Source organism: Parasteatoda tepidariorum, chromosome 1 (genome assembly GCF_982258835.1).
Source record: "Parasteatoda tepidariorum strain Cologne lab strain chromosome 1, Ptep-v5.0, whole genome shotgun sequence".
Taxonomy (NCBI): Eukaryota; Metazoa; Arthropoda; class Arachnida; order Araneae; family Theridiidae; genus Parasteatoda; species Parasteatoda tepidariorum.
In genome coordinates this window covers 29,816,287-29,842,956 of record NC_141755.1, presented here as the reverse complement: position 1 = coordinate 29,842,956, position 26,670 = coordinate 29,816,287, and the positions used below count along the sequence as shown (strand labels likewise).

General features: G+C 29.3%; 1 protein-coding gene across 5 annotated transcripts; it reads left to right on the top strand.

The window, feature by feature from the left end:
• Positions 1–9,408: 9,408 nt before the first annotated feature.
• Positions 9,409–26,475, top strand: LOC107455625 (uncharacterized). 5 transcript variants are annotated; one of them, XM_087161078.1, is made up of 5 exons: positions 9,409–9,674; positions 14,125–14,256; positions 16,617–16,733; positions 24,598–24,745; positions 26,110–26,475. In XM_087161078.1, exons 4-5 carry the CDS (start codon positions 24,636–24,638, stop codon positions 26,453–26,455), a joined length of 456 nt encoding a protein of 151 aa, XP_087017204.1. In that variant the 5' UTR covers positions 9,409–9,674; positions 14,125–14,256; positions 16,617–16,733; positions 24,598–24,635; the 3' UTR covers positions 26,456–26,475. The 5 variants fall into 5 exon arrangements, with proteins under 5 accessions (XP_087017204.1, XP_087017202.1, XP_087017201.1 ...); XM_087161076.1 differs by having other exon boundaries at positions 16,617–16,781; XM_087161075.1 differs by lacking the exons at positions 9,409–9,674; positions 14,125–14,256; positions 16,617–16,733 and adding an exon at positions 18,573–19,013 and having other exon boundaries at positions 24,602–24,745.
• Positions 26,476–26,670: the final 195 nt, after the last annotated feature.

Here is a 26,670-nt window from a genome sequence, read left to right as displayed (position 1 = left end):
AAATAACCGATCATTAAATCAAAAGTTATACAGGGTTGTCCATTTTTATTTAGCGCACTGTACATTAACACAGAAGTACTTAGTAAAATCCAATTAAAACAATATTCTAGAAACGTAAATGTTTTAGTTTTGAAACAAAATTAATTCCAAAATGTTTCTAAACTTTACTTTCAGAACAGTTCCAAAACAAGCTCAGAAATTTAAGAGAAAACAAATATTATTTTAAACGTCAGTAACACTTTCCATTATCTGCATTTATATAACTTGAAATAGAAACAAAATTCCTTTCTTAAACATCTGCATTTTACGTTTATTTGATTTAAATTTGAGAATTGAAGAAACTACAAAGGATGTTTTAAATAAAAAGATTTCACGTCTAGGCATAGGACTTTCAAACGTATTTTCTCTGCACAACCTTTGGCATTTCAGACTTAAAAGCTTTTTCTATTAAAATACTGGATATAGTAACTTCTAATATCGAGCTGTAACATTGGATTAAGGTTGCTTTATTATTTTGAGATCTGGGAAAAGATGCAGGCCTAACAGGATTTTGTATCCTATTTTTTTTTCAGGGATTGAAACTGTTGACAACATTTGATTTGTAAATTAGAGAAATTTGCATTAAATTATCCTTATTTTCCACGAATTCCATTATTTATGCAAGATTTAAGCTGATATATATATAAAACTAACTTATTTTCGAGTAGGAATTATTTGAGTGAGGAGTTTTTGTAATTAAATAAAGTCGTAATTTATGTAACACCATAAATTTATTTTAAAAGGTTTTTTCTTCTTTTATTTACCAGTGAAGGGGGATATTTCCAAAACTCTTCCTGTTTTTGTTAACTGCAATTTTTAGGTGCCTCTTACTGATTTTCGTAAATTGAATAAATTAAAAGTATATGAACAGTGACTTACACCCAGAAGTGTAATCTGTACCTCTTTTTTCCAACTGTAACTGGCAGGTGTCCCTTCCCGGTTTCAGTAATTTGAATTAATTAAAAATGTATGAATGGTGGTTTGTCACATAAAAACTTAACCTGTTCCTGTTTTTGCCATTTGCAAATGTGAAGTGCCTCTTACAGGTTTTCGTAAATTAAATCAACTGAAATTATATGAAACCAATGAGGCTTACCACCTGGAAGTGTAACCTGTTCCTGATTTTACCAACTGAAATTAACAGGTACCCCTTCCTGGTGTTCGTAAATTGAATAAATTAAAGATATATGAATATTGACTTGCCACGCAGAAGTAGCTACTTATTTCATTCATTTAGTTTACCCTGTTCTTGGATACATATTTTTTTATAATTTCTAACACGCTACTGCCCTGAGTGGATTGAAATCTTTTCGTATAAAAGATTAACTTTAAAATTTGATTGCTTAAATATAATAATTGGAATCTTAAAGTTAAGCACATGGTCCATTTTCAGTTTCATATCATAATTCTACATCTAAGTACCCTTCTTTAAACTAAATTTTAAGAATCAAGCTAAAAAGAAACTTCAAATTTGGCAGAAAATGACACACCAACTAATATTCTCTTATTTTATTGGTTTTAGAGGCAACAGCCCAGCTCGATGTCATTTGCCAACCTCCTTTTCATTGTTTTGTTAGTTCATTTCCCCTGTACACCACACAGAGGTTAAAAACTAATAGCCTATTAATAGTATTTTATATTAAAATCATTTCTAACATTTTGATATGAATGTCAAAATTTCATATTCCTTAGCATTTATTTTCGGTCTCAATTCTCGCATGACGATAACTTTCTGAATTCATGTAGGCAGTGGCTGTGACTTTATATTTTTTCTAATATAGAGAATTACAAATTTATATGCTTGAATATTTTTTTTAAATAAAAATGTCTTTTTAACTTTTTATACTCTTGCTGTTAGTTTCATTTTAAGTAATATCAATAAATAATAGATTTTCAATAAATAATAGATTTTGTTTTACTAAAGTTGAAATGAATGAAACTTTTCAAGTGTTTTCACACCACTACGAGCAAAATTTACTGTCACTTATCAGCATAAATAAGACAGGAGACTCAAAACTAAAATGTAGAAAATATAAAAATAAAAAATAAATATATATTTGAACTTCATAATTGTTTAGTTATCAAAGAATGAGATAATTAATATAAATTTCTTTTTAAATTTCTTAAATTCTTCTCAAATTTTTTTTAACAACGGTTAGAATACCGTATAGTTTTGCATTCATTGTTTTTCAACCAGAATAGTTGTACACTCTTTCGAAACCTTATTGGCAAAAACTGCTCTTTACTGTAAACATAACGGTTAATTGGATGGACAAATGGCTGCCGGTTATTTTCATATGTGGCAACGTTACTTTTAAAAAGTAACGAGTGAATGTACAAGTATTTTTAAAAAAAGTAACGAGTAAAAAGTAAAAAATTCTTTTTTTAAAAAGTAACGAGTAAAAAGTACAAGTAAAAGTACAAGTACTAAACAAAAAAAGTAACGATTTTAAAGTACATTTCTAGGAAATCGAAAATTCAAACTAACCTAAAATTTTATTGAATAATATTCTTATGTTCTTTAATGTTTTTGCAAAATTGTTGTTATTTATTTAATTGTTTTTAATTTTGAAAGTTATGGACATTAATTTACTTTTAAATGCGGAAGAATATTGTAATATAATTTTATAATATAATCGTATAATATAATTTTAAAATCAAATATAATTTTAATATCTAACTTTTTATGGATTTGCACGAAAAAGAAATTTTATCTATTGATTTTAATTTTTAGTTTATTATTTTTATTTATTTAAATTACCATTGATTTAAAATTGTTTTACTCTATGAAAACGCGCTTTAAAAGCACAAACATAAACAAAGCAAATACGGGGTTTCAGATAGCTTTGTGATCTTTGAGCTAGTAAAATATAATTGCATGTGCAGTATAAGTTGAAACAGAACAGTCTACAGTTTTATTTGTAACAATGGCTAATGCTGAAGTCTTGCGAGAAAATCATTTTCCGAACATTTCTATCTAACGGAATAATTAAAATTTGTAAACGAATTTTAGTATCAGCGGCTAAATTAATACCTTCGAGTTTTTAAGAGTTAAAATAGTAATTATAATAGTTTTCAATAACACAAATAGTTCTAAATCTTATAGAGATTTGACTGGGCGTTGTTAGACAAGGTCGGGCGTAAACATAATTTTAGTAAAAAATGTACTAGGTAAAAATGTATTTAGTAAATAATGTATTAAAACAAAAATGTATTATTAGTGAGCTCAAAAAGAAAATGGAAAAACGTAATAACAAAATCCAACATTTTTTATTTAAAATGTATTAAATAAATGCATAAAACTCGGAAATGAAAGAAAATAACTTGCTATTTAATATTTTTATTCACGTATATGCGTATTCAGGTATAATATTTTCATTCACGTAGTATTTAAACATGAAGTTAGCTGTGAATGCATATATATTGAACATTAATTTTGTAAATTAAAAAAACATTTCAATTTTTTTTAAATTTAATTATTATTATTATTTTTTTTTTATTTTTTAAGAAAACTTACCGAGTTTTAGAAAAAAGTAACGATTTCATTCGACATTTCCGTTGCAAATACTTGTTCGTTTTCCCTAAAAAAGGAACTAAAGTACAAGTAAAAGTACTCAATTTAAAAAGTAACGAAGTACAAGTAAAAGTACGTACTTTTTACTTGTACCGGCGGTGCAAGTAACGAAAGTAAAAGTAATGCCATATATGGTTATTTTACCATAACTTTAGTATAACTTGAACAGTGTACATGCAAACCTCATTACTTCTTAACTATAAGTTCTGTCAAAAAAATAATAATTCTATTCATTTCATTCAATCCAGAATAAAAAAAAAACATCAAAACAACACCAAACTTTTTCAAATAGCAAGACCTACATCCTTTTTTCCCTGTCCTCACTTCAGCATAACTTTCGGAGATAGAATATAAAGTAATCCAATAACTCGAAATTATGTTCATATAATGTACTCACAAAAATGAAGAATTTATTGTTTTTGTGAAAAATTATGATAAAGTTTTATAATATATCACCCCACTATCTTAACTACTTCAAAGTAATTTCAGGCTGATAACAAAAATTGCATTTAATTATATATTTAAAACACAAGAATCATTATTCACATACAAAAATATATAAGATCGTGAATTTAATTAATGTTTTAGTTTCTTTCATATTTGAAACTTATATACCTGTTATATAAACCAAGAGATCGAAATTCTAAAAATAATGTAATAATATTATAAACAAAATAAAATTATGTACCTCTAATCTATGTATTAACAACTAGTCGCTGATATGTTAACAAAAATAAATAGTTGCTTGCGTTCTACAACAAATTAAAGATATCGAAAACTTTCATTTTTACTTATGAGTAAATTGATTCACTTGTTTTTTTGTTTACCACGATTCAATGTTTCGTTCTATTTTTTTTTTCCATTTCTTTCCCTTCCCTTCTCTTTTCTTCAACCCTATCGATAAAACGACCCAAAAAAGGGCGAATGGAAAATCAACAAAATGGCGAAACTACCCAGTACACTGAAAAAAAAATTCACAAAATAACCCTGTTGACAAAAGGACTCATTATTCTTAGTTATCATCTGAGGATAATCCTTGCTCATAAATGAGCATTGCTTTATTAAAATTTTGATTTCCACTCCCCATCTTAGTGACAATTTATTAAAAAAACGAATTAAAAATACAATTTTCAGTTCTAAAATTATCCAACAATATTGGATTAAATTCGTTGATTTATTAATTCTGTATATTTATTCCCTTGTTTATCTCCTACTTTACTTGCTATATAAAAAATCATTCAAAGTTGGTACTGCAAGTGCCTTTACCATGCTAATCTATAAAAATCTGTTATAAAATTAAATCAAAACAATCAAACTCAGAAATAAATATGCTTAAATGGCAACTTAAATACCAAATGTGCAAGTATTTCATTTCTGTAACGTGATGTACAGCAAAAGGAGTACGCAATTTAAAATTTAAAAAAAAATGCTTCTTCTCTGGCCATTGCAACATAGGATACTCATTTCGCTTTAGACTAAAGATTTAAAAATTCAGACGCGAAAAAATCTACTAAATTATGAGGAAAGAGAAATGACGTAACCCGCAACCTAATAAACCCTAAAAGTAGTTTCAGAATTGCTCGTGACAATGAAATAGCCCTATTGACGAAATGACTAGTTAATGAAATGTCACTGTCGACGAAACATCACCGCCGACGAAACAGCCCTGTCGACAAATAGGCTTAGCGATATAATTAACCTGTCGACCAAATGATCCAGTCGATGAAACGACCCTGTCGACGAAATGACCCTGTCGAAAAACAACCCTGTCGACTAAACAGCCCTTTCGACAAATATAATATATAAAATTAACCTTTTGACGAAGCGACTCTGTTGATATCACGATCCTGTCGACGAAATGACCTAGTCGATGAAATGATCTGTCGATGAAGGGGAGTCGATGAAACGGTGATGAGGTGATTGTCACCGAAATGAATGCGACTCATTCTGATCACCTATCTCCTACTTTTTAATAGTATGATTACGAACTATTATTATTAGTACAACTAATTTTTTGGAACAATAAGTAAGTTTATATTGTAAATGGTTTTCTTTATCATGAAAGACCTTAATATTACAGTGACATTCACTAACATTTAATAAGGTACACGGTTTTTCTTAATCGGATATTATTAATAACAATCAAGCAAGATCGTTAAACTGAAATTTGCGTTAGATTGCCTAGACATTGTATGTCCCTAGCGCATGAACATTGATGTATTGTATGTATTGTATGTACCTATGTAAAATGTGTAATAATTCTCATTTTTCCTTCGTTTTATACTGGCATTTTTTGTACATTGTTGACGTACATAAAAAATAAATGTTTTTTATGCGTTTTCTGCGAAGAACTTATTTTATTTTTTTCTTTATCTCCTTTAGCAATAAAAAGATGAACGGAAAAAAAATTGCCTGGCTCTGGTAAATAACATAAAATTTTTATTTAAGAAATCATTCTTAAAAATGATCAACACACAAGTCACTTTTTTTAAACCGAATACTTATAAAATTTCAATAACGTGAAAGCAGCAAGAAGAAAAAAAGTTTAAAATGGATAAGTGAGTTTTCTTATCAGATGTCAAGGAAATGATTCATTTAACTTAAATATTTATTGAGAGTTACTAAAGGTTTAATTTTCTAAGTTATTCATGTTTTTATTTTTATTTTGCGATACATAATTAATTATACATACATAATTAATCATGATGCCTTAGTGTTTAGCATAAAAATCATTTATTTGGTTAAATTTATTATCCAGTTCTGTATATTTTACTAAATGTGTTGTAATATGAACTATAATGTTTAAACGATTACAATTACTGTATGTACCATTACCATATCATGGTGAATCATGTGATATCATATCCTCGATGTATAACCATGATTGATGATTTTATTCTTACATATTACAAATATTTAGTTGCTATATTATTCAAAAATCTCATTTATTCTAAATATGTTTCGCATATACTAATTATAAGTATAAAATATAAAAATTGCCAACAGAAACCCAGTAAAATATATAAAATAAACTATAATTTTATCAATAAGGACTAGTTATTGTAGTTGAGTATTAGTAGTATTATATTCCCATTTGTATTTCTAGAATTTTAAGAGGTATGAGTTACCAAGTCCCTGTTCATATTCAAGTTTGTCGTTCATTAAGGGAAGTTTTGCTGAAATCGAATGCTTTTAAAAGACGATTCTTAAGTAGTTGGTTTGAATACTATTGGGATGAATCTTATGATCGATACATCCCGTGACGAATGATTGCAGATTTTGATTTGCTATACATTATTCAAAAACTTAAATTATTCTAAATATGTTTCGAATGCACTAATTATAGGAATAAAATATAAAAATTCACAATAGAAAACGTAAAATTAACTACGATCTTATCAATGATTACTCGTATTTTGATATTAATGGAACTATTCCAATTAGTATTTCTACAATATCAGCATACATGTGTTCGAAAAGTCATTGTCTATGCGATGAATAATACGTAAGTCTGTCTTTAATTAAAGAAAGTTCTTCAGCCAGGTGTTTGGTTGAAGTTAGAATGCTCTCGGAACACGATTCCTTAGAAGTTGGTTTGAATATTATCGGGGAGAAGTACTTTTCGCTAATCACTGAAGCGTGCCTATCTGAGTAAATGGTACATCTTTCCAAAATGCTCCAGCTTCGTTACTAATATGATTTTAATAATGGAGAACTCAAAAGAAGCTTAGATAGTATTTATTCGTGGAAGAAGATTTCAGGAGAATTTTCGAGTTCAACGTAGGGTTGTGTTGGTCTGTCCAAATACATGGGTCGTTCCTTAATGTAATTATAATTAGAAGTTTGACGTCTGTAAATGTTTTGAAACATTTCAAACGTAATATCTTTCTTAAATGCGCATAATTATTTGTGTTTTTTGTCGAATCATAATTTATGCATTTTATTAAAATGGAAATGGTTTCTCGTATATCGTGAATTAATACGAAAACAACTAAGATATGTACTTGGTGAAACTTTATATTATTAATTTTGAAGGTCATAAAATTTATAAGTTTGAAATTAATAGAAAAAAAATCGAAATAAAAAATAATATTTTTAATAACCACGTTTTTGTAGTGTAGAATAATAATTAAAAAATAAAAATTTGAGAAACGAAAAACGTGGGGCGCATGAAATACATAACAGTTATGTTATATTAGTGTGTGTATGTGTGCTCATGAGAATATGTGTATGTATATCTGTAATTGCAATTGTGTCTGAATGTGGATGTGGAATATGTTTGTGTATATGCATGTGTATGAGGATGTATATGTGGATGTGCATGTGACTGTGCATGTGTATGAGTAAGAAAATGTGTATATGTATGTGCATATGTACTGTTATGTTTTTAATGCGCACCACGTTTTTCGTTTTTCAAATTTTTATTTTTTAATTATTATTTTCCACTACAAAAACGTGATTGTTAAAAATATTAATTTTGATTTTGATTTTTTTTTGTACTCACTTCCAAAATCTCAATTTTTTCACTCACTGTACACAAAACTTTTCAACTGACATGTGACACCAATTTGAAATAATCGAATCGACAACAAAAAACAATCACGAAAATACTATTTTTTCGTTAATTTTAATTTTATTTTGCTTTGTATGTCTTCTTTCTCTTCATTTTCATGCATTGCCATCCGATTCTGAACTATGTGCCAAATTTGAAATCTGTAGCTGGTCAGAAAGTTGGTTTAAAATCGATTACAAAATTCCACCCGAACACAAAGGTAAGTTAATATAAACGTTTTAATAATAAAAAGTTATATTGTAACACGCGATTGGCTAGCACCACCAAATTGAATTTATGAACACTGCGTGGGGAAAAGAATTCTGATAAAGGTACCGTACTGTATGGTAATGATAACAGAATTCTGCCAATAAAAACCATAATTAACGGTATTTGAACCATTTATTTGATAATTTTTCGGTTCCTATGTTTATGGTTTACCGGAATTTCCCGTTTTCAAATTTATAGTTACTATAACCATACATTAAGTGAAAACAAATCCGGGAAGTAAATGTAAGTATTTTATTAAGAAGGAATTAATTTGTCGCACATCGTGAATTGATGAAAAAATAACTAATATATATGGTTAGTGAAACGTTAAATTATTAATTTTGAGGATCATGAAGATTATTAACAAGTTTAAATTTAGCAATATAGAAAGCAATATCGTAACACATGATCGGTTTACACCACCAAATTGAATTTTTAAACTCTGCGCAGAGAAAAAGATTCTGCTAAAGGCACCGTACTGTATGGTGATGTTAATATGATTCTGCTAATAAAAACCAAAATTAACGGTGTTTGGTAATTTTTCCGTTCTTATGGTGACGGTTTAACAGAATTTCTGGTTTTTAAACTTATTGTCACTATTTCCATACAGTGACTGAAAAAAATCTGGGTAGTAAATTTAACTAAGTAAATGATTTTTATGCCGTGCTCTTAGTTATCATGATAAAATTACCAAATTTTGCAGCATTAACCAAATTTTATCACAGATTATAAAGCCACTTTTTATTGTTACTTTAACCAATATTATCAAAGCTCTTCGATAAAAACTATCGAGCTTTTAGGTTTTCCATCAAGCCAGAAACACGGTAAATTTTACCATGCTCAGGTAGTTTTGACCATACTTTTTTTTATAGTGTGCGAAAGTTTCTGATAGAACTATCGATGTAAGGTGTAAATAATCTGATTTTTTTTTTTTTTTTTTTAATGGCGGGCACTTGGGGGTTATCCCATTGGCCACAAAAATGCCAGAACTGCTACTCTCTTCTCGTTACCCAATAGGCACCTGTGGTGAAGCCACGGAGGTGGAGCTGCGTCGCCTACGTCACACAACTACAAACCCGTTTACAGGGCGGGTCACATTCACACAATCACACACAAAGGAGAAAGGACGTAGAACACAGAGAGAAAGAAACATCCATGCGCTGAGCAGGATTCGAACCAGCGACCAGCGGCTCCGCAGTCAGGCACGCTAACCACTCTGCCACCAGGTCGGCTCTGAAAGTAAAATTTTTAATTGGATGTCTTTTTATATGATTTAGATGACTAAAATCGTGCAATATACGATTTCTTTAACGAAGCAAATGTTTTTTTTTTAAAATTAAATTTGAATACTTAATAACATGATATTTAAGAAAAATTAATCTCAAATATATTTTTTCGAGATATTTTAACCAGATTCCCTGTTGCAATATGTAGGATATATCATAATAATTTCTAAATTTTTACAAAAGTTAATTAAATTTGAATAAAAAATGATTTGAATAAAAAATGATTTTAAAAATGTGTTTTTCAGTAATTTTTACAAGATTCCTTCCAGGAATGATACGTAGGTTATTTCTGAAGACTAATTTCGAAAATATATTTTCTACAAATTTTTTTAAAGATTCTTTCAATGACTGATATGCAGGTTACATAGAAAAAATGATTTCAAAAATATGTTTTCTAATAATTTTATCAGACTCATTTGATGCATCAATATGTAGGCTACATACATGCTTAGAGTATTTTTAAAATATATTTCCTAATAACTTTTTTTCATTCGATTCATTCAATAAATAATAAGTAGGTTAAAGATGAATAATATTTCATGGGCATGTTTTCCTGTAATTTTTACAAGATTCATTCAGTGCATCAATATCTATGCTGCATACATAAGTGTAATATTTTAAAAATATATTTCATAAATTTTTTTATTCAAATCGTTTAAAAAATTATAAATAAGGCTAAATAAGAATATTATTTCAGATATATGTTTCTAGTTATTTTATCAAATACATTCAATGATGTGTAAGTTATATTGATAATTAATAATTTTATGACATGCCTTCAGGTAATTTTTCTTAGATGCATGCAATGCATTGACATGTAAGTTACAAATGAGTAATAATTTAAAAAATAGGTTTTCTGGTAATTTTTCTCATATTCCTTGAATGAAAGATATGTAAGTTACGATTGCTATTTTCTAAAATGTATATTCTAGTAATTTTTAATAATTACCTTCAGAAATGATATGTATACTGTACAAAAAATAAACGAACCACCCAGAATAAAGTTCGATTTAATGATCGGATCTTCACGTTCTAATACGATAGTTAATTTGTGCTAATTAATTTGTTAAGTTACAAAATCAGAAACAAAATCGTACTTTCTCTGAATAACATATATTTGTTTCGACGGATTCTGACGTTATAGGAGGTTGCCGCAAGCTGAAATATGGTCCCAATAGTTTGGTTAGGAGAGCTTTTCAAAGTTTGGACCCTTTATTGTTAATTTCTATTTTTACGTATTTTGCAATATCTCGAGAAACTTTTAAACAAAATGAAACATATTTGTGCATAATTATAAAATTTGTATAACCAAAGTTGAAAAAATTACTTTTAGTGAATATTTATTATTTTCCATTACATTATTATATAAAAGTCGAAACAATTTGAATTATAAGGTATATAATTTTTTACATTTTTTTTAAGAATGTAAAAATATTTTTTTTCTTTTTCCAATGCCCACCTTTGTTAACATCCGTCAATTCAGGCATTTACAGGCCGATTTTGTTGACCTCTCTTTCAGGGGCACCATATTAGGTGGGCCAACATCGCTCCCTCAGTGAGGACAGATAGTACAGAGACGGAAAGAACATCCATGCCTTGCCCGGGATTGGAACCCAGAACCCTTCTGATGCAAGGACAGTTCCCTGCCCCCTACACAGGCCGGTCGGCAGAATGTAAAAATATAACAATTGAATGAAAATCAGTTGAACAATTCTTGAAAAATAGAATTTTTAGGAAGTCGTATATTTAAAATTTGATTTCTCAGAAACTATTAGACAGATTTTGCTCAAACTTTGTACTTTGCTATTTAAAATTACACAGTCTTTAAAATTATGTAAAAAATTAGGTACCTTACAGTTTGTGGCGTAACTACCACTACAAAAAGTTTAACATCATTCGCTAGTATATAAAGCATGCTAATTTGATTCTATCATGGAGTACCTTTTCATCGATGACGGTTGACATGGTCGATAACTCCGCCCCCCACATTGGTGACCCGGTCGTGATTTGCTCACGCAAGTAACGCCCACTTCGCAATCTCTTAACGGTTACGCCTACTTCGATGGATAGTCCACATTGTACGGTTGACTTGCTATTTGTGAATGCATCATTCACCCTCCTGCGCTGTTGCTCAGTCTCGTCTCAAACACACACACAGCGTCAGCAAGCATAAACTCGACTGCTAAAGGCAACACAGGAGCGACCACGTCTGTGAAGTTAATACACCTCTCACATTCAGCACTCAAAAAATCCGATGACACTCTCCCGGTCTTTCACAAGTACAGCAACTAGTGAGAGCTGTTCATCGAATTATATCTCTAATAAAATTCTGGTGGGGGAGTACTGTGGCGTAACTACCACTGCAAAAAGTTTAACATCATTCGCTAGTATAAAGGCATGCTAACTTGATTCTATCATGGGCTACCTTTTCATCGATGACAGTTGACATGGTCGATAACTCCGCCCCCCACAAGTTCAAAGTTTTTCCAAATATTATTAAATAAATAACGAAAATTAATAAATATATACAAAAAGTTGTATTTTACATGGAATTATCTTTGGATAAACTAGTTTTATAATTGTATGTAAAACATTTTCAATTCAAGAGATCTAGAAATAAAGCGAAATACGCAAAAAGTGAAATTAACATCAAGGGGTCCAAACTCTGACCGCTCTCCTGATCCAAACTATAGGGACCATATTTCCCAAATTGTGACTGCTCCGTAAGGAATCAGAAATCCGAATCCGTCGAAAAAGATATGTTTATTCAGGGAAAGTGAGTTTTTGTGTCTGATTTCTTAATTTAAAGTATCGCCTGCACTAATTAATGAGCATAGTCGTGGTCACTTCTTTGAATTTTTAAGATTGAGTACTAGAACATGATGATCCAATAATTAAATCAAAAGTTTTTCTGGACGGTTCATTTTTTTTATTTTGCGCACTATACGCAACTTAGGAATAATTAGAAAACTTTTATAAGATTCATTTAACAAATGGAGGGTAGGTTGGATATAAATTAATCATCTGAAGCAATTAGATGAATAGATGAGTGGAAAGGAACATGCTTAAAGTCCCATTGTTATTCAGAAAATCAAAAAAAAAAGTTATTTTCCAAACATTTATATAAAATATTTCACCCACTAGTCAGTTTTTTTACTATTGTTTTTTCTTTTGAGAGCTGAAATTTCCACAATGTGATCCATTTCACAGGGTGTGTCTTTATTTCAATTTGACACACCCTACTGCAAGAATGAGTGATAAGTAACCCAAAATATGTTTTGATACTAAAATGCGTGGTAAGGCAGTAAACAAGAATTTCATTGAAAAAGTTTCAATTACCCGAAATAAATTATTAACTGCTCTTTATGAAATGGAATTATGCAGTTTTCTGGTAAGAGCTGGAATATTTTTTTTCCGCAATTATCTGAAAAAGATATTTTTTAGATATTGTTAAGATAATGTTTAAAAAAGATTTTTTTTTAATAATATAATAACTAAACGAAATAAATTTAAAAAATAAAATTTTTTTTTCTGTTACTATGATTTAAAGAAAATTGGGATTGCAATGTTTTTTAGTTATTTTTATTACCCATTGACAAAATGGGTATTGTTTTGGGTTTGATGGCGTGCACACCTTATTTGGACGTCATCACACTTTTCAACTGTGTTCAAGAGTAATAGTAAACTGTGCGCATGCGTCGTCATTGCATGCGTTGCTGTGACGACCGCTGATGTTTGATAATTTTCTTATAATTCTGCTTTTTTTTTTTTTTTTTCACTTTTAACTTTGTTATGCATTAAGTTGTTGAGTTTATTTTTGAGATGTGGGATCAGAGAGATCCCATAAATACTTCTTGAGTTTTGAATAAAAGAAAATTTCATCATTTAAAGGATATTTTTGTTTCTATTGTTTTAATTAGGAATCAGAAATTCTAATCTACAGTTCAAACTGGATCGTTTTCAATACTAATTTAGGTGAATATCACAAATAAAGAAGGTCTCAAACTGATTGACACCATCCCAAAGGTTGGAGTTTTTATTTTTATTTTCACCAGCAGGCATTTTTTAATATATTTACATAATAACAATTTAAAGTATTTTTATGTTCTTTTTATTATTAACTTATAATTACTGTCTCCTGATGGTGATTTTAATGTAAATATGAATACTGAAGAAGGAAGGTGACGTCTTGAAACACGTATATAGGCAGGATTTGAAAACCACTCTGACGACAAACGTCAAGTTGAGTCGGTTCTTTGCAACCCATGTTTTCAAATGTTGCTGCGTTTATCGGAGTTCAGAAAAAAAAATCATTTGACCAATGGGTAACCAGTGATCGTAATAAAGCGATCACACTTTTGTTAAATCTTTTTTTTTTTACTTATTTATTTCATTTTTCTAAGTCTCTATAGGTCTCCTATCCCGAGTTGACTTGTATAAAGTGACAATCATACGCACCGTGGAATCAATTAAATCGAAAGGGAATGAAAGTAGTCGGAAGTCGAAGTGTAAAAGAGACAGAGAAGTGAAGGAAAGTGAGTATGTTTTTGTTGCTTCGCTTACCACTTCCCGATACCAGAAAGGCTGTTTTGGAAAACAAGCGAATTTGAATCAAATGGTGCGTTTCTTGCTTTTTAATGGCGCCATCTATGGCCAAAAATACGTAATTAGCCACATGCATCAGAGCCTGTTTTACATGTAGGACCCATTCATGCAACCCTTTAATCATCCAGTGATCGTAAGTTTGACCTGAACCGGAGAACGATCAATCTCCATTTCAGTACTCCCGCAGAGGTATTGATTTGCTATGGAAACTTGGGGGACTTTGTGACCTCTTTAGATTTAACGTGCACCAATCACCATTTAATAAACGGGGATTTTTTTGGCCGGAAGGATTCGAATGGTAGGATGATGCCAGCTATCTAATATATAAAAAAAGGAGATACATTGGAGTGTAAAAAGAACAGAGAAATCATCCTGTGAAGCACAGCATTTAAGTAATTATAAACATTTAATACAAAACGACTACTACCATATGCTATAAAAGTTATTGGAAATTGGAAGAAGCTCAGAGAGGGAGACCAACGATAGACCAGATCCACACAATAAGACAAATCCTGAACAAAAGACAAATGAAGTTTAGTGTTGATGTGTACCATACATTCATTGACTTTAAGGCAGCATATGAAAGCATAGATAGAAAAAAATCATTATATGCTATACTCGAATTCAAAACACCCATAAAACTGGTAAATCTTACAAAGATGATGCTAAAAAAAGTTAGATTCAAAGTAAAACTAGGCATTAACCTATCAGATTTATTTATTTATTTATTTATTTTGAGGAAAAGAGTAAGAAACAGAGAGATTCCTCGTCATGTCCTTTATTTATATTGCATTGGAAAAAGCAATAAGAGACGCCGGTTTTCAATTACAATCAGCTATTTTTAAAATTTTCATTCAAATATTGGCTAAACAGGTGATATTGGCATATTTGGCAGAATCTGAAAGGTAATGAGTGAGGTTTTCTATGCTTGAACTGACAGAGAAAAATATTGGATTTATAATTAACAACGAGAAAAGAAAGTTTCTGACAGTAACACACAAAACCCCTGATCTACAGAGCGCAAAATACAGAATGAACCACCCTGAATAGCTTTTGATCTCATGATAGCGTCTACGTTCTAGGACTCAATCTTAGTGGTTTGAGAGATTGACCTCAAATATGCTGATCAATTAGAGCAGACGGTATTTTAAGATACGAAATCAAACACAAAACGTACCTTTCTCTGAATAAAAGTAACCTTTTTTTCCCGACGAATTTGAATTTCAGACCTTCAAAATAGCTGAAATCTGAGAAATATGGTTCCCATCATTTGATCAGGTGAGCGGTCCAAAGTTTAGATCCCTTAATGTTTTTTTTTTTTTTAATATTCGCCATATATCAGAGTTTTTAAAATTAATTGAAAAATTTTGCACATAATTATAAAATTTATTTTTTCAAATATGGTTCCATGCCAAGAAATAGCTTTTAATAAATAATTATTATTTTTATTATTTTATTTAATAATAGTCGAAAAATTTTGAATTGTAATATATGCGGGTTTTTTATTCATCATTTTATAGACATGGCAAAATACAAATTTTCGGTGAAATCGGACGAATTGTTAGTGAGAAAGCGAATTTTAAAGAAGCTGTATTTTTTAAATAAAATTTTTCAGGAACTATTTGAAAGATTTAGCATGAATTTTGTATTTTGACTTTAAAATTACATTCTTGAAAATTATGTAAAACTTTTTATACCGTACTATTTAAAAATGTTTCGATACCTTTCAAATAAAATAATAAAAAATAATAAATGTTTACTAATATTTATATTTTGTATTGAATTATCTTTTGATAAACGATTGTTTTTATTTGTGTGCAAAAAATTTTAAACTCGCTTAAAAAGTTCTCGATATATGGCGAAATACACAATAATAAACAGTTAATACAAATTATTTTTTTCGTGACATTATCGTGACATAAATGAATTCTATAATTGTGCTCAAAACATTTTCAATTTACTTAAAAAAATCGTTAAAGAAAGAGAAATAAGCAAAAAGTAAAGTTAACATTAACGGGTCCAAACTATGGTGACCATATTTTCCAGATTACGGCTACCCCCTATACGTTAGGGGTCAGAAATTCGAATATATCGTGAAAAAAAAAGATGTTTTCATTCCGAGAAAGCACGCTTTTGTGTCTAAATTTGTAACTTAAAATATCGCCAGCACTAATATATTATATCTATATATTATATCTATATATTATATCTATATATTATATCTATATATTATATCTATATATTATATCTATATATTATATCTATATATTATATTATTGTATACCATTAGATTGTTTGAGCCATTGGACAACTGTTGCGGTGGATGATTCCCGATGAAAGAATCTTTTGAAGTAAACCTTGGCCTGCAACAGACTGTACAGCTACAGAAGAAGATTATTGATTTTTTGTGTGCGATACATTTTACTTCTTAATTATCAGTACCGTTTAAGTAGATGTAAGTCAGAAAATTAAATATTTCGACATTTAATTAAGTTTAATATAAAACGAAAATTAAAAAAAATTATAAACACTCATTGCGTTGACATAAGAGTTTGAATAGAGCCCTACAAATTATTGTTGCCCTTGAGATTCATTTATTGCATATTCGCTACGTGCACCTCTCATAATTTTCAAAGTGATGTTTATACGAGTTTTAGAAATATTATTCAAAACATGTCCGTTGAACGAATGATTTTCTGACCTAAATTTTTCTCCTAAAGTTAGAAATAACAAATAATTTGAGGCTAAAAATAGAAGTTCTTGTTTTCAAATCTAGAAATAAACAATAACCAGGGTGAAAGGAAATGTCACGTTTTCTTAGCGTGACTTAAAGAAAACTTGATAATTGTTTTCGCAAACTTTTCATATAATGAGTGGTCCCGTTAGTTAACATGTCCAATATTTTCTCCTGTGACGATAAATATTTTTAGAAAAACAATGCTTATGTTGTACCATGCGTGAGTGGCTAAATTGGAGAAGCTTAAAATATGCTCGTTTATTTTAAAACTATTTGTAAAATAGTTTCAAAATGTGTAAATATTCTATTATTCTAAGGGAAAAGTGAACTATTGCTGGAGCAAAGGGTTTATAAAATAAGTGTAAAGACGTAAGCAGCGATTGTTGGTGAGCGTGTAGTTACGCACGCGATGCTCTGATTTGGAAGCTTTCCAAAATGAATTTTGTTCCATTAGTCTTTCATAATAGTATAGAAAATTATGAAGTAAAAGGTACTTAAAACAATATTTTTAAAGCCCAAATTGAACATTTTTTAAAAAATAACTTTTTTGAAATTAGATACAGATAGAGAGTTATTTTTAACTGGAAATAAATACTATATAATAATATTATAGAAGAAAAAGAAAAAAAATCTGATGCGCATGGAGATTACACTTCTGGTAAAAACAACAATAAATTTATTGGTTATTAAGCCAAATTATACTTTGTTTGAAAAATTAATATGATAATTATTTAATTAATGGTTTACCGAAATTCTGGTTTTCAAAACTATAGTTCTTATTATCGCATATTTAGTAAAAAATGCGAACTGAAAATTAAATTTTACTGAATAAATAGTTTTTATGCCGCGCTCTAAGCCAATTTTACCACATTTATCTCATAATTTTATCACATACAAAAAAAAACATGCCTCTCAGTTAATTTTACCAAAGTCATTACCAAAGTAATTCGGAAAAAAATATCAGGTTTTTTGTAGAAAATGCCGTAAATTTTACCATATTCTGGTAGTTTTGACTATGCATTTTTTTCTCAGTGTATAAATTTGTATTTGGTTATAGATTATATTATATATCGTATACTTATAAATTATATTATATTATATGTTACATATATTTTTATTCTGACATATTTATATTGTTTTATACTTGTATTATTGCAAGTTATGAATTGCGATTCTGTCCGGCAGTAGTCAAACAAGAGAGAGAATTGTGATTTCTGCTGCTATTATTTAATATTAAGTACCATTTATTTGCTCTAGTTAATATGTTCTGTTACTACAGCACCTGTCTTTCTTCCTTCTCTTTTCTGTTTCTTTTTTTTCTGTTTGGAATTTTATTTAAGTATTTTATACTTGATATTATTTATACTTGATATTATTTATCCTTGTTATATGAAAAATCTGCATAAATAGTGCTTGTTCGTATTTGTTCTTCCATTAGTTCTATTTTTTCCATTAGTTTAAGAACATTATTAATGCATTTTTACCATGGATTAAATTCAACATTGAAATAAATATAACAATATGAAAAATGATTGAAAATTGAAATATTTAATATAAATCGTAATATGGTGAGCACAGACAAAGCAAATAAGTAAAAAAAAGTATTAAAAAAATATTTAAAACTAAAAACGCGTTGTCTTTAAACAAAAACGCGTACATTAGAGTGGAAACTCATTAGATATTTCTCTGTAGTCCATAATTGGGTATACTATAGCCTACGTCACAGGTCGTGTTATTCCTACTAAATTTAACTAGTAAACAGCATTTTCTGCGAACCTGATTTCTAGCAACAAGTAAACATTAAACGAAGTACGTTGTTATAAGTCTCTAGTCGTCAGGTTGGAAATGTATTAATCTAGCTCCTTTTGAAATAATTTTTTCTGTTGTTTTATCCAAGTTTATAAATTTAGTAAACATACTTAAAACTCAGCTCATTAATTGAACTAAAAGGTAAATATTATTCCTAGTAAAATTTTCGGAGTGGAAGTAGTTGTGTTTTTTTCATATTATACCCAACTGTAATATTTTTGCTGGTGTCAGCCCTAACTATTTAGAGCTGCTTAACCAGAAATTTCAACGTGGCTCGAGATTCACTGTTTGTTTATAATTCTTTAATTGGTCTTTATTAAAATTTTTCAAATTTATTGTATATTTTTCCAAGTGAGTCCTTACATTTCTTTTAATATTTTTTCTACTTGCTCTAAATTGTACTTTATTGTTTCTCATCTAATCTAAATTACAATACATTTATAAAAATAAGTTTTATGAAAAATATTACAATTTAGGTTAAGATATAATTTGGTCACTTATTTCACTTGCATATTTTCATAAAACTCCTTCAAACTACATCTTACCTCTTTTTAAAAATTTTATTTTTTAAAATTATGATAGTGTTACTCTTTTAAACTACATACATGTACTTAATTATTTATATTAAAGTATCTTTTATAAGATCACGACGAAACTTAGCGATTATGAAATTTTAATATTATGTTAAAATGGCACTGCGAAAACTGTAATATATTTGCGAACATTTTGTAGATATAACATGTACTGTATATATTTTCCTATTATTTTAATTAATTGGATAAACCCACCATTTAGGAATGAGTGTATATGAAATTTGTTGCTAACACTGTTTAAATAACAATGGCCAGAAAAACTAACAACCGTTTTAAAATCCCTATATGTTATAATCATCGTTATTATTTCATTTTTTAACCGTTATTTTTTAACCATGAAAAATCAGAGTAAAGGTAAGTTTTTTTTTATTCCTTTAAAACATATTTTAATAAATTTGTAATACTTTAAATTGTTTTTTTTTTTAATAATCAAAAAGCAACGTTGATCTCAGTAATAATCGCCAACTTAGCGAGATTTCAAAAAGTCGCCAACAGACTTTATCAAATATAAATAAATAAAATTACCCCCCATAGGATTACAGCAAGGAACGTGAAGACCTTTGGCAACTGTTTTTTTTTTTTTGGCATCGGGTTACCACAATTTCTATCTACAGTTATGTGATTAGTTCTTGGTTTATTTTTATATGTTTATACGTCGGCGTGTTTACAAATAATCAAATATCAGAGGGCCCCCCAATTCTACACTTTAACTGAATTCCTTTGTGTCCAGATAACCGAAAAGTACAAAAACTTTTACCTCAGCACATATACATATTAAGTACATATGAAAGTTCATTATGTACCAACTAGAATAGTACTTTTTATTTATTTCCTGTAATATCTGGCACAACTATTGGGAAAAATATACTTGAGGGTGCCCATTGGCGAAATTGGCGACTTATGTTTGGCGCCATTCTTGTTTGCGCGGAACACCGTGGTAACAGGAATAGCGGCCAAAACATAATGATATTTCAATAAAACGTAGGAAAATTCCAATAAGAAATCGGCCAAAACTTTGTAAAATTGCAATGAACCTAATATAAGCAAATTTAATAAACCCAATAAAAAGCATTTTGAATCGAAAAAAAAATTAATGGAGTAAGCACAGAAAGAAATGGAAAAAAACTAATCACTTCTTCATTAAGCTTGAATATCCTCAGGCACAGAATTTTCTAATAGCAGTTAGATTTAGCAGTCTAAATTTATCATGAATAGAATCTGTGTACCTTCATCGCCACATAAATTCAGCGAAATACGAATCGAAAATGGCGTCTGTGGTACTGGACTGACGGTGACATTTTTTTCGGAAGTCCCTTTTTATGATTGCCTACATACCTTCGATCTTATTGACCCGAATCAAAAGTAACCTTACCTGCCGGTATCCAACGTAGAAGTAACGGACCTCTAAAATTACATATACCGTTGAACATTTAAAAATAGCACTAAAATCTAAACCAATCAGAATCACGATTGGGTTTCAACATCGCCAAGCTTGGCGTTCAACCAATCTCAACTTGGCGTGAATCAAGGGGCACCCTCAAATATAGTCTACCCCAACTATTCATTAATCACCACTGGTGTCAATAATAGTTTGGTGATCACATTTCGGCACCATAAAACGGATAAGTACCTCTTCAAATGATGCCTATTTTTCAATCAGCTATTTCTTTGTTTTTGTCAATGTTGAAATACAACGGTAGTGATCGTTAGACCTTTAGCCGGTATTTACGTATTATCCCAACGACCATTTTCGCCAATATCGCGCTAAAGTCATTTTGGTGTTTTTCAGATTAATTTTAATATAATAACTAATTTTAAAGAAATTGACAAAATACAAATAGAACTTACGCAAAAAATATGAAAAATAAAGAAAAAAGGAGAGTATAAGAAATAAAGAAAAAAAAAGTATAAAAGCAAAATGAAAGTATAATATTTAAATTTGTATCATTTCCAAATTTATTTTTAAATTTGACATAAAGGTCGACGGGATAATACTTAAGTACCCGTTAGCTGTCTCCATAAAATATTTTTGATTCTTCAAAGGCACAAGTTTCTCCTCTATTTTTAGTCAAAAAACATTTTATGGCACGATATAAAATTCTTAAAGTTCCTTTAAGAGAAAAAACACTTTAGATGCTTGGATGAAAATCTCGAAAATGTGAAGTATTTTCATTATCTAAATAATTAATATAAATTAGTGTGCCATTTAAAAAGGCATTTTTTTTAAATTTTCTAGACAACATCAATGATATTATTTTTTCTATTAACAAACAAGGAAAATAGCTTATATTATACTTGTTTTATTATATTCCGTAATAATAAAAATTGCTACACTAATTTTATGCGGAAAATCTTTTTATAAATCAGATCCACTGTTCTATAAAAATTTATGTATTTATTGTAAAAGAGATTTGTGGAATATTTATTTAAAAACACAAAATAATAAAATTAAGTAATAAATATATATTGTTTGCTCCAAAATTTATTTTTAATGATATGAAATTGCCCTTTAAATCTGTGTTTTCTTATGGATGAAAAGACTCAAAAATATATTTTCATCTTTTTCACGCAATAACATTTAAAATAAATGAGTTTTTATGCTTCAAGTAACAAATCATATTGCTTGACATATAGCGAGTAACAAATCATATAGCGAGAGATAATTCAACGTAGCAACTGATATAAATACGTAAAAAAAACATATTATAAAATGTATTATGAAACAGATATCAAAGTCTGAATATTATTAATTTTCCTTGTTTGGAAATTCATTCTAAGAAAGTTCGTTTAGATTTTTTATTATTGGTTGTAAGAAATTAAAACCTTTGTTTTTTTAATCGCCTTTCGTGAAGACAAAAATCAAAATTAATTTTTCAATCAGTCCCTGAGATATGTTTGATTGTTTCTGAAGTCTATTTTTCTTTTTCTGATAGTCTATTTTTATTTTAGAAGCAAATAACATTAAAAAAATGTGTAAATAAAGAGTATTAAGAGGGAAAAATGAATATGGTTACGATATGAAGCGTTTAAACCAGGTGGTGTACAGCCTCTTCGATAGTTATTACTGCAACATGCTACGGACTCAAGTTCCCTTGTTCAATACCGGCTGGCAACAAACAGGCTTTTTCTCATACTCTTCGTACAATTGGTGACCACGGACAACATGCTACTCTCTCAATTTCCAAAGAGATAGCAGTACTGCAATATTTCTCCTTTGTTTTCTTCTGTTAGACAAACAAAGCACTTGAGTCTTAAACAGCTTATCTAAACTGAAAATGACTTTCTTGCGCGTAATGTTAATTTGAGGTCAGTGGTATATATTTTACGAGAAAAAAATTTCCGGGCAGACCTGTATTTCAATGGTTATGTTCGTCCTACAGTAGTGAATTTATATTTACGGTTAGTGACTATAAAACTTTTTATGGGCCACTGACAGTAATCTGGCAGAAAAATTTTGACGGTGAGTATACTTTGTATTCCTTTGACAAGGATTCTGAAAATTAATATTAAGTGCGGTCTTTACGGAACTCTGAAAAGTTTACAACGCACTCATATTTACACATTCTTTAAAGGGGAGTAAGACGTATTCGGTGCATAATGTTTTCTCAAAATAAATATATTTTAATTACTATCAAATATGTTTCGATATTGTTCTTATAAAAAGTACATGATGCCATTTAATAAAACTCAAATTAAATTCAAATGTATATACATTTATTTATTTTTTTTGAAATTTTTGAGATGTAATTCTTATTGGAATTCGTCGAATAATAATGTATTTTTAAAAAGAATTTCATAAAAAGAATGCATAAAAAGAATTTCTTCTAAACAAATTCAAATAAAATTTGAATTGGAATTAAAACTATAGTGTGAGAAAATTAACTTAAATAAAACGATTTATTTTATGATATATGAATAAAATATTATATCAAAGTAAAATTAGTTGGTCATTTCAGAAACTTTTGGAGAAAAATATTTTTTACGCTAATTTTCTGTTTAAAATAAAATTATAATAAATAACTAAATTGTAACTAGTTTAATATTATGCTACTATGTATGGTGTTTATATCAGCATGGGAAATTTCCAAAAGTTCGAATTAAGCGCAGTTTTATTTGTAAATTCCCCGAAAGTTGTAAAGAAATGCACGTGTTACTTTTTAAAAAATTCATATACAATAAATGATTTACATTTGGAATAAAATTTGACTTTTTGAAATAACTTATAGTATTGCGGTTTCACAAGTACAATATTTAAGATATTGATAGGTATTTGCAAGAAAATAATACTTTTCCTTTATGGTAAAATAATCAAATTTTTGCTCTCGACACGTCCCTTCCCTTAGTAAATTTTATGAAATGTACAGAACGGAAGAAAAGGACCACCCTGAATAACTTTTGATTTAATAATCAGATTTTCAAATTTCAAGACTCAATTTTAATGGCTCAAGAAGGTGACTTCAAATATGCTATTTAATAAATCACATCAGACACAAAAAAGTACTTTATCTGACTAAACATACCTTTATTCGACGGATTCGGATTATTAACTCCTAAAATATAAAGGTTAGCCGCAATTTAGGAAATATGGTTCTCATAGTTTGTTCAGGAGAGCGGTCTAAAGTTTGGACTTCTTAATGTTAATTTTACTTTTTTGCATATTTCGCTACATCTAGAGAACTTCTTTTAACGCATTGAAAAAATTTTCTACACAATTATAAAATTCGTTTGATCAAAGATAGTTCCATGCAAAAAATAACTTTTAGTAAATATTTATATTTTTGCATAGTTTATTTAATAATAGTCGAAAAAAAATTATGGATTTTAAGGTATATAACTTTTCGCATCATTTTAAGGAATGTAATTTTACATAGCAAAATTAGAGAAAAATTAGTCGAATAGTTTCTGAGAAATCAAATATTAAGAATCTGACTTTTTAGCATTCAATTTTTCAGGAAGGTCTCGACTAATTTTGCAAAATCAAAAGTTTTGTATTTTGCTAAAGTTTTGTATTTTGCCATATAAAATTACATTCCTTAAAGTGATGCAAAAAATTGTATATCTTCTGAAAAGAGCAAATTAATTGTATATTTGTTCATTATTTAATCCACAAAAAATAATTTTCTTTTCTTTAGATAGATATTTTCAGTTTGATGTAATAGATAGACTCAGTATGCCTTGCTGCGATAAACATGATTTGGAGAAATCTGCTTACAAAAATTGCAACAACTATCAGAAAAATCAATCACATAGAAGCTGCTGCAACTCTTGCTGCAAGTATAAGTACGATAACATATCTGCAAAATCCAAAAACTTCTAAAACAACAATAACATGCTACACATAAATATTTCCTATCGAGTATATGTTCATTAAATACCTGAGGATATTTTAAAAGATCTCTGAGATTTTATTTAAATTCATAAATTCTGAAGAACTTCCACCTGCTGCTGTGCAACTTGCAAAGTCGGTAGCGGCTTAATGACTTTGTGATTGATTCCAACTCACTTCATTATTTCTTTAGGCAAACCTCAAACGTTTAGTTTTATAAAATAATATTGTCAAGATTTCTAATCTTAGCTTATTTAGTAGGACGATCTTTTATTTAATGGAAAAGTTGAACAAATTTATATGACAAACAAAGTTGTTTTTGGTGTCTTTTCCAAGTAGTGCAGAGGATTAAGACAGCGCCGAAGGCGTCAGAAACAGTCCTGGTAATGTCACAGACCCTTGGCGAATAAGGCAGATGATAGTCTGTGGGGTTTGGGTTCATGCTGTAAAGTTTAGCCAGAGTAAAAGGACAATTAAAAATATGACCTGGAGAAAATTATGACAAACGATAATTTAAGTTACTTCATACTTTTATTGTTTCATTACTAACAATAAAAGTATGAAATAACTTAATTGACAAATTTTCTATTCTTCTTTCAAAATGCATTGTTCAACAGTAATGTTTATTTAATAACTGTGATTCAATGATTTTACAGAAAATATTACTGTTAAAAAATTAAGTTGCGTATCAGGTATTTGTTCCGTAAAAATAAATTTTTTGATAAACAGTACTTGTTAACGGTAAGGGGATTCTAAGTCACAGTCAATCTATCAATGAGGATATTTTCCGTCTGCCCTGAGATCGGTGCAAGCCGGTTGCGGAATTCGTAGCTACCAGCCATCGAACTATCGATGGGATTCGAACCCGGGTCACCTAATTGGGAGGTGAGTGCTCTGTCCCCTGAGCCACCTCGGTTTGAGATAGGAGAAATGCAGGTGCCAACACAACAGAGCAAAATTGATTGCGATCATATTCTCTCCGAACCAACTCTCGAATATTATCATGTGTCAGGGAGGCATTTTCTTTCGAAATATCCAGCATTACACCAGTAGGAAAACTCATTAGTATTACAGAATTTACGTCATAAAAATTACGTTATCAACGATGTTTTGATTTCATGTTTTGTTCCGATTACAATGTATATGAAGTAAAAACCTGAAACATGCCACAAATTCATTTTCTCTTTTATACTACTCTAACTTTCTAGACAACCCTAAGACACAATGATTCATGTGCTTTAAACTGCCTACTGATCATATTTAAGTGGCCATTGTAAACTTCGGAAAAATGCTCATTTAAATAGTTCTTTGTTTTCAGAGGTCAAAGACAAACTAAAAGGGAATCTGCTTTTGTGTCAATTGAATATGGCTCTCCCAAAACTTCAAATTTGATGCGCGAGAAGAGATATAAGCCAAAAAAGAAGAGACAACAGATTTGCCAAACAGGCCAGCAAAGAATGGACAATCAGATGCAGCTCTGCCAGCCGGAAATATGTGAGTCTTGCTCCAAACCTGTGACCTATTATGCATTCAAATGCTGTGGATGTGGTTGTCAGTGTTTTGATTCCAAGCAACATACGTACGTCATTGGTCCCAGTATGACTTGCTATGGTAACAACGAAATTCGCGATATGACTGTGAATAACTTAAATTACACGAACTAATAAAATCCGTTTTGGTGAAATTCTTTAAATAATTGTTTTCAGTAATTTCATTTTATTTACCACCAGAATTTGAATATTAAGGATATTGTCTTTCGAATGTAAGAAAGGGAAAAATTTTACCCTTATCATTCATATAAGAAATTAATTAAACTTAACAAGCTTTCTTAACAATTTAATAGTAACCAAATCACCTAATAAGTTTCCTGAAAATGGTG

What these genes read in the sequence shown, in the direction of transcription:
- LOC107455625 (XM_087161078.1), top strand. Translation starts at nt 24,636, where the DNA reads ATGCCTTGCTGCGATAAACATGATTTGGAGAAATCTGCTTACAAAAAT. An exon ending in AACTCTTGCTGCAAGTATAA is followed by an intron (nt 24,746 to 26,109) that starts GTACGATAACAT and finishes CTTTGTTTTCAG; the next exon opens with AGGTCAAAGACAAACTAAAA.